General features: G+C 38.4%; 1 protein-coding gene across 2 annotated transcripts; it reads right to left on the reverse strand.

Annotated features, from left to right (window-relative positions):
- Positions 1 to 235: 235 nt before the first annotated feature.
- LOC131005187 (transcription factor GTE7-like) lies at positions 236 to 3,011 on the reverse strand. Of its 2 annotated transcripts, XR_009095215.1 has the most exons (4): positions 1,130 to 3,011; positions 771 to 1,023; positions 519 to 662; positions 236 to 440 (listed from the first exon to the last, which is right to left on the reverse strand). XR_009095215.1 is itself a non-coding variant. In XM_057932021.1 (3 exons), exons 1-3 carry the CDS (start codon positions 2,675 to 2,677, stop codon positions 604 to 606), a joined length of 1,860 nt encoding a protein of 619 aa, XP_057788004.1. In that variant the 5' UTR covers positions 2,678 to 2,918; the 3' UTR covers positions 236 to 603. The 2 variants fall into 2 exon arrangements, 1 of the variants encoding a protein (XP_057788004.1); XM_057932021.1 differs by having other exon boundaries at positions 236 to 662; positions 1,130 to 2,918.
- Between the last annotated feature and the right edge of the window lie 8,594 nt (positions 3,012 to 11,605).

Consider the following 11,605-nt stretch of genomic DNA (forward strand, 5'->3'; position numbering starts at 1 on the left):
AAAAGGGCATGTCATTTTACAAATGAGTGTTGCAATAAAAGTGTCATTGTAGCCCCCCAAAAAACGTCATTTTAGATTAAACAATATCCCCCACCACCTAGACAACCAAATCACATGATTACAGAACATAAATTTTGAGTGAGGCCGACCAATTTTAAGAAAAGACTATCCCGTTCCGAAACAGATTTAACGGAATTATTGTCGACCAAATCGAAATATGCCAAGGCACAACACAAGCGAAATAATAGCTTTCTTTAACTGGGGAGAAATTCCCACTAAAGCTGCTGTACAAAATTAACCTAACCAAACTATCTACACGCTTTTAACAATTTCTATTCTTCACCTAAAGCTTAAGCTGGCTACTGCATCCAAGCGATGATTAATCTTTGATCCGGCAACTACAACAACAAACAATTCCCCAAAGCACCTCATTTGCCATTCTGCAAATTCAATTCAAATATTCAGCCAACAGCCCAAGTAGAGTAGAATACTAAAATGACGAGAAACTGATACAATACCTTATGAACAAATATGCTCGTTTATCACAGCAGCCAAATGCCCACCTGAGCTCTCAATTCATTTGCAGATTTGCTCAAACAGTTGTCAAGACTGTGCATCATCTGCGTCCGACTCACTACCAGATGAACTCCCTGAATCAGAATCTGTAAAAAGCAAGCTCAAACGAATGAGCGTTTCTGTGGAAATCCCCTCATTTTCCTTACTACTCCCTCAACACAATGTAGAAACGCAAGAAGAATCAGTATCAATACCACTCGAGGATGACGAATCGCTACTTGAGCTGCCAGAACTGCTCGAGCTACTGCTGGCATTGCCTCGACCATTATTCTCCTGATCATGATCCTGGCCCACGACCACACCACCACCTACCCCTTCATCTTTCTCAATCTCAATTTCAACAGGAGGGAAGCTCGCTGCTGGCATATCATCATCAATATCTACATCTTCTTCCTCATTTTCTTTAATCTTCTTGCCCGAATCATCATTTTTGTCACTCATTGCGCCCTACACAACATTAGCATCAGCGTAAGTGAATACCAACAAAACCAAGATTGTCAAAACTGGTAAAAAAAATACCACAAAAAAGGATGATCGAGCAAATAAACCATACCACATCAGCATCGGTAGCAGGACTGGTGGGAATAGAAACTCCAGCGGCTGGATTGTTGTTCATCATCAACGCTTGCCGCTTAGTCTTGCTCACCGTCTTCTTCCAATTGGTCACAAATCGATCCAGTTCCCACAGCGTCTCCGTATCAAGGGCCTCAATATCAAGCTCAATTTCATCGCCATCCTGAGCCAAATGCTCATTCCTCTTCCTGATGATCTGAACCAGTTGAGGCATTTTCTCCTGAGGCAAACTCTGCAACCCAATTCCAAGTTTTTGCTTCTCTTCCATACTCATATCTCTCTTATTAAGATCCTTAGCCCGTGGCTTCGGCTGCTTGGGCGCCCCTACTCTTCCAGCCTTTTGCTCCTTAGCCGCAGGCAGAGGAGGAGCTCTCACGGGTGAAGGGGGCAAGGGCTCCGGTGCTGGTGGCTGCGGATTCAACGGTGGTGGGGGATTAGAGGTCGTAGAAGCAGTAGAATGGGCTTGCATTGATGCATGCATTCTATCAGACTTCTTCATAATGTGGGAGACAGGAACATGGCTAGCTTTCGGCTTCGACTTCTTTGCAGCCAGAACCTGACAACCATTGTTCCAAGAGCTCCCCTGCAATTCCTCAACATCCCGGGACGGAAAGTCATTGTTGATTTTAAACTCGCGGGGATCCTTCTCACGCCGCCTGTCCAACGCGCTATTGAACTTCTCCTGGACCGGCTTGAACATTTCCTCGAACAGTGCCAACATTTGCTCAGCCATCGAGTTAACAGGATCGGTCTTAGGGTTGTACAGCAACGCATTGTTAAAGGTCAACCTCACGTCGGCAGCAAAATCTACAGGGGTCTGATACACATTTTTCGCCAGATTCGCTTTGACAGTACCCAGATCCATGGGATGCTTCACAATCTGATGATAATCGAGAAGACCTAACGCAACTGCATCCACGGGTACTCTGAAAACATGCCCGAATTTTTTGTGTTTGATCAATTTACCAACAATCTTCTCGCATTCTTTCAACAAATCCCCAAAATTACCCGCCTCCAAACTGCTATTGTCATATCCATCGCTCAATTTCTTGGGGGCGGATCCAATCGCAGGGCCAGGCCGTTTGCTGCCACTAAATTTCTTTGATTTCGGTTGAGATCTAGGGGTTTCGACAATGTTGAATCGACCAGACTCAATCCGATCTCGCAAATCACGGATCTGACCGAGCTCGGCAGAGAGGCGTTTTCGGAGATCCAGGAGCTCGGATTTGGTGTACGTCGAAACATTGAAAGTCAAAAGGCCACCAAAGTTACCAGAGTTACGCGCGGCGGGCGTCTGGTTGAAAGAATAGGCATCATCGGAAGCCGTCTGCGTGACGGCCGGCGAATCGACGTTGTTGCTGCTGCGGTAACGACTGGCGACACCGTTCGCCGCAGACGGGTGGAATTGCTTCTGCTTCTTCTTAGGGTTAGGATGAGGGTTTGAATTGAGGTGGGGATTCGCGTACTGCGTCTTTCCCATGTGGGCCCAGCTCGACTCATTCTGGCTCGCTAAAACGGCGGACGCCATGAATCACACCGTCGGCAGCGCTCAGCTCCGTCGAGCCTCCGGCAGCAATTTCCCCCAAAAATCATGTATCGAAAAGCCGGAATCTACTCTCCGCCGCGAAAAACCCGTCGCCGAACGATCTGCGGCAACTTGGGGCTATTTAAATTATAAATTTGGAGAAAAAAGAATCAAAGGAATTAAACTAGACACCAATTTTAAGACGGTGTAGAGATATTAGGGTTTGAGCGAAGAAATGAGAAGGAGAGGGCGTTCCTCTTAAAGGCGATGAGATCTGCCCGCTTATATTTCGGGCAGCATCATAGGCGTTGAAGAGCCAGGTGACGGAAATCCAACGGCAATAGTGAATTTGTTTGCTGGCTGGGAGTTGACCGGGTCATCTGCCACGGACGGCCGCGATGGGGCTGTTGGGACACGTGGTGGGTTCCTGGTCGTGTGATGGGGCAGAATTGGAAGGATGTCAAGGCGCTTGGGTTTGTGGTGAAATGGGTCGTATGTGGCAATTTTTAGGGTTTGTGTGGGCCCCACTGGAACGGCTGACGTGGAAATTAACGACGTGAATGTGAAGAAAACTCGCTTTGGCACGTGACGTGTCAGGAGGATCTCGCCACAACCACATCATGAACGTTAAAAAGCCGACTTTCTGTGAAGTTACCATACTGCCCTCGCAATTAATCGACCTGCCTTTTTCCCACAAAGTGTATGCTCTTCTGCGTGCTACATTTTATTCAATACTAAACTTTGTCTAACAGCATCAATAACGCACCTACACGAGTGCCTACTCGAGTAGAACGTTGCACTCGAGTAGGGCGTTGCAGGGGTGGGTTACTCGAGTCTTCGAGTATGCACGATGGGGGAGATTTAGGCGCGTGCAATGCATGCACCTTAATTTTATAAATAAAAAAAATGAAAAATTCGAATTTTAAATTCAATGTAATTTTTAATGATATTTTAATTTAATGGCGTATTTAACTATTAGAAAAATATGTTATTTAAATTAGAGCAATTAAATTTAAATGAAAAACATAAAAATCAAAACTAATGTTATCAAAGTAACCCCAATGCAGCACTACTTACTCAATGTGGTCCCCCACTATCAAGCAATGCATGCACCTCCCAGTGGGCTCGTTTGATTTTCAGTAAATGATTATGTAGGATAATTTGTAATCAGGATATTTAGCGTGGATAATGACATATTATTAATACTGAGTTGGTGTTTGCTATCATTGCTAAATATAAAATATTATGGTTTAAGTTAATCCTAGGAGGGAGGTGGTATTATTAATCCTAAAAAATTTGGATTAATAATGCTGGGTTGTGGGATTAAACCGGGTCATCCGCATTATTACTAAATAATATCAAACACTAGACTGATCTGTACTAAATTAGCTAATACAGTGTATTAGCCAATATCAAACACGCCTTAATAGTACCTATGTATTACTTGTACCGTCAAAGTTAGGTTGATCAAATTTTACATGAATTTTAATCAGGTGTTTAGATATTTATATATATATATATATATATATATATATATATATATATATTTTATATAAAAAATTGATCAATTTGATTAAAATGATTAAAAAAGTATTAATCAAATTAATTAAGATGAATGGAATATTATTTGATCCCCTCTCACATATGATAACTAATTTTGTCATAAATTAGTATTCTACATAAAACCTCCCTATCAAATAGTATTATGATCTGAATCAGTTACGATTAATAAGATTTCATTCCACTGCGACAATGTTGAAAATTGTTAAGAGTAAATAAAATTTCATTCCACTGTGACAATGTTGAAAATTGTTAAGAGTATCTAAATAATTTTTGTTTAATAATCTATTATACGATTATTCTTCATGATGTAATTTTTCAAAAAGGGGGGGGGGAGGGGGGGGGGGGATTTTGATACCCAATTTGTGCAAATAGAAATGTTTTGGAATAATAAATCATTTTGAAATATTTCGATCACATTTAATTGATGTTCTTATATTAGGGAGTATATATATGTTTAAAAATTATCATCCATACTTCATTTCACCAATTTCAAAGTCATTCTCTTACTATATGGATTATCTTTATAGTTTGATAGTATATCTAATTCTACTTGATATAATGAGCAAGTATAAACTAATCTCCTATTCTCTTTGATCAATTTGTAAAAAGCATGCACAATAATATAACTCCCTCCAAAATTCTTCTATGCTCTTATTTTTTCCCACTTGGAATCTGACAAGATAATAATAAGAAAGAAAGAAAAAAAGATTAGATGATCCCGGTCTAAAGGCTTTATATTATTTACATTTTAATTTTATTTAATGCTGTAAATCATAAACACATGATTATTACTAAAATGGACCGAGAAAATATCATTAGAATGTAAAAATTATAAACTCATACATATATTATCAATGTTTTTAACAATTTTATCTTTATTTAATTATCCACAGTTGAAACATGATGAGAATCAGTGAGAAATACAATTATACGAAGTGATATAAAATAACATTAGATTATGAAAATTCAATCACTAATGATAAATTTATTAACAAAATTGATGATATAGATATTATTTTATAATTACATATACATTAGATTATACAAAAATCACTCATTAAGATATACTTCCGAATTGATAATAATTAAAAAGGCAAACAAGAAACATAATATCCACGTTCATGATAAAATTTTATAGGAGGGAGTGACATGAATTTTAAAATCGAGTTGTTAAATATATTGAGAGTGGTGAAAAAAATATTATAATTAATATTATATTATTTTAATTTATATTAAGAGCTATAAAAAAAACAAGGATAAATAGAATGCGATTGAGTATAATCTAAAAAAAAAATAAGAATAAATATAATATTATACTTAGTGATTGAGTATAATCTAAAAATAATGTAGAATTTTTTTTCTGTGTGATTAAATAAGGAAAATATGAAATTTTATAATGAATAGATAAGAAAATCATGAGACGATGAAGCGCGGTCTGTTGGTAAGACGCTTCTCCTCCAACCAATAAGTCGGAGGTTCGAGTTACCTAGAAGGCTAGAGTTTCTCCTCCAACCAATAAGTCGTAGGTTCGAGTTACCTAGAAGGCTAGAGTAGGGTTGTAATCGAAGCGAATATCAACATATTCGATTCGTATTCGTTAAATGGTACTAATATTCGATTCGTGATTCGATTCGATGTCGAATATTAAACTTGATTCGTTGCTATATTCGAATTATTCGATTCGATTCGAGTATTCGATTCGTCTTTTAAATGTACCTTAATTTTTCGAATCGAATATTCGAATTGTATTCTATATTATTCGATTCGAAATTTTGAATGAAAAAAAATATTAAATAAATGTTCAAGTGATAATTCCACTACGAGAATCCTCAATATAACACTACAATGGAACACAATTGTGATATTCCTGCAAGAATATCAAGCGATTCTGTATTTCAACATTTCAAAAAGTAGAAGAAACAAAAGTATCAATAAAATGAAAGCTCCTGATATCTAAACCAATTTGTATGCTGTTCTAATTTTTCAAAATTTAATCATATAGCATTTACGAAGCAAGAGAGATCAACACTTAAAACCAATTTTGATGATACTCTAATTTTCCAAAATTTCATCATTTAGCATTTACAAAGTAGAAGAGAAGGTTGGCTGTGTGGGGGCGATGCAAGTGGCGCGGCGACGAGCAGCAGATGCAGGCGGCGCGACGGTCGATTGGGTGATGGAGTGGCGGTCAGCAGGGTGGGGCGGCGTTGATCGATTGGGTGAAGAGTACTCTTGCTAGTCTGATCGATTTAAGGGGGATCCCGAGCTGAGGACGTCTCTCCTCGACGGCAGCAGGAACTAGAGCTTCAGATCTGACCAAGAGCTGTACCGCACAGTAGCAGCATTCAGAGCTTCAGATCTGACCAGTCTTCTGCGCCCACCGGCTTGCGCACGGCGCATCCCGGCGTGAGCAACAACAGCAGCACCAGAGCAGCACTGAGCGCACCGGCGCGCACAGAACAGCAGCAGCGCGCGCGACAGCAGCAGAGCAGCACCAATGGTGGAAAGAAGGCACGGTGTTGAGGGAGAGCCGGAGAGAGCGACGCTGCGGCGGAGAAGCTGGGCGACGTCGCGGACTCGCGGCGGAGAAGATGGACCAGTGCAAACGCACCGCGGTATGGAGATTCTGGAGAAGAGAAGTCCTATCAGATTTGGAAAAAATGAGTGAGGGTGCGGCGCCTCTCTTAGTTAGAATTAGGGTTAGAAACTTAGAATTGAAAAAAATAAAAATAAATGAGGGTTAAAATTAGAAGTTAAATATTATAAAAATTTTAATTAAAATATTAATATTATATATGTGTATATATATAGAATTAGATTTTTTTTAAAGGAGTGCTAAAATTAAAAGTTAGGTATTATAAAATTATAATTAAAATATTATATATGTATATATATATATATATATATATCGAATCGAATATCGAATCGAATATCATAATTTCATATAAGTATTTGAATATTAATCGAATCGAATCGAATATTTATTATCGAATACGAATCGAATAATTTCGAATACGAATAGGGCAATTTCGAATCGAATCTCGAATCGAGCAAAAATATTCGATTCATTTACAACCCTAGGCTAAGGTGTGAGTGTGTTTTTTTTTTGTGTAATAAATTTTAAAAAAATAAAAAGAAAATCAGGGGTAGAATAGGCAAGGGACGAACATGGAGGACCCACCCATGAGCAATAATTAATTGTAAAAATATAAAGACAGCGAAAGTGAGGTAATATATTGGGTGGCGTCCCATTTCAACCAAAACCTTTTTATACTCTCTTTTCCCTTCACAACCTTATTCTATTCTTCCCAATTTTTACTACATATTTCAATATGTTTTCACCGGCGGATATGTGTGAATCGCTGATGTTTTATGGTATTTTTCTCTTGAGATTTTGAGATGTGAGGCAGCAGAGTAGCGGGATCTGCTGTGGTGATGTTGTTTTTTGGTAATTCGCCGCCGGACATGGCGTCGCCGCCTCTCATCGCGAATCAGGTGAGGCGGCGGAGGGAGGAAGACGAGAGGAGAGAGAGGCCTACCGTTTGGTGAACGTGAATTTGGCGCGCATTTGAGGTGAATTTGGCGCGCATTATTGTGGATTCTGACGTGTCTCGGTGGCAACATAATTACTTTTTGTCTTGTAAAGTTGGAATCTTTTTCTACAAGTTTTGTGATGTTTATTTGTTTTTCTTCTTTTCATACATAAAATGATAAAATCTTGGATTAGTATATAAATCCGCTTTAAAATAACATTCTTTCTTATTTTTTGGGATGAATAGTAATTATTAATATTAGCGTGAGAAAAGCTATCTCGATCATGTATCTATTGCACCATTAACTTTAAATGATGGGAGCGACAATTCTTTTGAATTATACTTTTGGTGGAATATGGATTTAATGTGGGCATTTTGCTGAAAAGTCAAGAAATGTGTTCTTCAGTAGATAATTGTCGTTTGAATAAACGAAGATGATTGTCGTTGGAATAATTCTAAATTTTATATGCAAATTCGTGATTTTTTATTTTCTTTATTTTATAGTTTTCTAATCGAGTATCTTCTAGATTGAGTTCGTTGCTAATAAATTTGTTTCACATAGTTAATCTAATTGTATAGGCATAGAGGTTATAGTTCTCCGTTATCCTTTTAAATTTTCGCTCTAATTTAAATCTAAATGTCAATAAATTTAATTTGAAGGGTAATTTTAAAATTGAATTAAAATTTTATAAGGCACGATCAATCAAATGTCGACTGTATTTTTTTTAAAGAAAAGGAAAAAGAACAGTACATGTATTGTTTAGAAGTAACCGTTTTTTTTCATTCAATTTCTTTTTTAATTAGTGCATCTTTAAATATGTACACATATTGACAGCTTTTATTTTAGGAGTAAAGATTTTTTTCATTCAATTTCTTTTTTTAAATCTAAAACATATGTTTTCCTGTTCTCTTAATATTTTATTCTAAAAAAGCACACAACATGTATCTTACTTAAAAAATTATAAAAATATATTTAATTTGATATAAAACGCATAAAAGATATTTTTAAAACAAATATGTAGTATGAACATTAAAAAAAGAAAACATTTTTATTCTATCTTTCTAATTCTTTCTTTCACTTTAGGATTGAGGTTATTTAATGTTTTCTTCTATTTTCCTTTTTATTCTTTTCTTTACTTTTTAATACTCCCTCCGTCCCATAAGCTTAGGCTTGTTTCCATAAAAAGGGAGTAATATTTTTTTACTCATTTACTATTATATCCCTATTTAATTCTTTAATTTACTCCCACTTTAATACATCATTAAATAATAAATATGGGCATACTAGGAAATTTACTTATATATTTTCATTTCCAATGATTTTTCTTAATCTTTGTGAAAATCCCAATCAGCCTAAGCTTATGGGACGGAGGGAGTATCAGATTGTATTTATATACATTTTCTCATTTTCTCTTTATGAACATGTGTAATTTATTTATCTTTCTTTAACTTTTTTATAAATGTGTGAATCATACAATGTAATTTTAGTTTTAGCTATAAAGAGTAAATTATTAGATACAGTTCAATATAAATAAATATACAAAAATATATATAACGGTACAATAATTTTTTTTTTTTATCAGGCAAAGAAACTTTAATTAAGAGAAAAAATGGGAGAGAGTCATGGCACCAGGGGTACCATTACAAGAGAAAAGCGAAGAGTCGAAATAGGAAAAAGAGCAGCTGAAAAACAAAGAAAGAAGAACCCAGAAACTTCAACAAAGGATTCCTGAATTGGAGAAGAAGTCCTTAAAATCCAAGGAGGATGATTGTATCGTGAAAGCCAACTTCCAACTCCAGATCCTCGTTTTGATTTCCGCAACGATTTTTTGTCTGTTCCATTCTCCTTGGTTGAACTTACAGTTGTTCCTTTCTTTCCAAATGCTCCAGACAATGCAAATCCAAATACCTGTGAGGAGTTGAACATCCGCCTTGCTTCCGAGGCTAGTAAAAGCAAGAAAGTGTGCGTTTGTGCGTCGATGAAGAGCTGTTTTTTTCCCGATCCATCCCAAGAAGTCGCACCAGATCTCGTCTGCTTTTGGGCAAGTGAAGAGCAGATGTTCCAGTGTTTCAGTTTGAGTAGCGCAGAGGATACAGTTTGCTTCTGTCGAGGGACTGATGACTTCTCGTTTAATAAGATTTTCGCAAGTTGCCAACCTCCCTTTCATGATCCTCCATGCGGTGGTCTTGGCTTTGAAGGGTGCCGGTGCGTTCCAGATCTTCGTGTAAACTGAATCTTTCTTTCTAGCTTCGGTTCTGTTCGAATTTGATCTGATGGCTTTGTATGCTGAGTTGACGGAAAAAAGGCCACATGAGGAGTGTTTCCAAGACCATCCATCTTTCTTCCCTGCACAAGCTTTGAAAGGGTTGATAATAGCAAAAAGATTAGTAAGCAAGCCCAAGTCTCTCCCCCTTAACTCTCTAGACCATTCGAGCTTCCACACCCAAACTCCCTCGACCCAAAGTCCCATCTCCTTGATCACCCCATCTTGATTAGTGCTAAGACGAAAGAGGGTTGGAAATTGGTCCCTCAATCTATGGTTTCCAGTCCAGCAGTGATGCCAGAAAGAGATAGTATCGCCCTCCCCTAGCTGAAGTTCTAAGCTTTCCCTCAGCCACTTCCCCTCATCCCCCCGACTCAAGGCCACCACCCTATTCCACCAACCCGAAATTCTTTGTCTGTTGTTAGCCAAGCAGATGCCGTTCTCATCCCACTGAAAATCCCCCATCCTTGCCTTAACCACTCTAACCCAGAGGGCATCTTCTTCCTTCAAGAACCTCCAAATCCACTTCACCATCAAAGCTTTATTAAAGCTCTCAAGGTCTTTAAGACCAAGTACACCCTCGTTAACACTATCACAAAGAAGACCCCAATTAACCCAATGAATTTTTTTCGCTTCGTCTCCCCCGCCCCCCCACAAGAAGTTACTCATGATGGAACGACATTTTTTAAGGACACTCTTGGGTAAAAGGGAAAAAGAGAGTTGGTAGATCGGTAAAGAGAAAAGTACCGAACGAAGCAACGTGATTCTCCTAGCCAACGAAATTTTACGATGTTGCCAGCTGAAAACTTTCCTTTTGATTTTTTCCACCACATGATTCCAGATTTCCGCACGAGACAGACGTGCACCAATCAAGATTCCCAGGTATTTGGTTGGGAAATCACCGACTTGGCAGTTGAGCGTGGCAGCCAATTGCTCTCTCGCAGGGGTGGGGATGCCGATCCCAAGAAGACAGCTCTTATCGAAGTTCACCTTCAGGCCTGAAAGCATTTCAAAGATTTTGAGAATGCATTTGAGAGCCCACGCATTCTGTTCTTTCCCTGAAACCACAAAAATCGTGTCGTCGGCATATTGAAGGTGAGAGATTCGAATGGCTCCATTTCCACATTCAGCAGGTTCCAGAAGATTTTTTTGAACCGCTCTTTCTGTGATAAGGTGAAGACCTTCTGCTGCAACAAGAAACAGAAACGGGGAGAGGGGATCTCCTTGCCTGAGGCCCCTCCCCAGGCGGAATTCGCCCGAATGGCTTCCGTTTACCAAAACGTTGGCTGTGGCGGAACCGAGGCACTCTGAAATCCAATTTCTCCACTTTTGGCTGAAGTTCATTTTTTCAAGCATAAGATCGATGAACTTCCAATCAACGGTGTCAAAGGCCTTGGCGAAGTCAACTTTGAAGAGTGTGAGTCTCTTTTTCCTCTTTTTAACTTCATCGATGATTTCGTTGAGTGAGATGACCCCGTCTAGGATAAATCTCCCTTCAACAAAAGCACTTTGACAATCTGAGATGATTGAGTGCATCACCTGCTTCATCCTCAAGGCAAGAATCTTCGTAA

Source organism: Salvia miltiorrhiza, chromosome 1 (assembly GCF_028751815.1).
Source record: "Salvia miltiorrhiza cultivar Shanhuang (shh) chromosome 1, IMPLAD_Smil_shh, whole genome shotgun sequence".
Classification (NCBI taxonomy): domain Eukaryota; kingdom Viridiplantae; phylum Streptophyta; class Magnoliopsida; order Lamiales; family Lamiaceae; genus Salvia; species Salvia miltiorrhiza.

Coding starts and splice junctions, on each gene's coding strand:
- LOC131005187 (XM_057932021.1), bottom strand. CDS start 2,677: ATGGCGTCCGCCGTTTTAGCGAGCCAGAATGAGTCGAGCTGGGCCCAC. Junction 1,024..1,129: donor CTGCTACCGATGCTGATGTG/GTATGGTTTATT, acceptor AATGTTGTGTAG/GGCGCAATGAGTGACAAAAA. Junction 663..770: donor CGATTCGTCATCCTCGAGTG/GTATTGATACTG, acceptor TGCTTTTTACAG/ATTCTGATTCAGGGAGTTCA.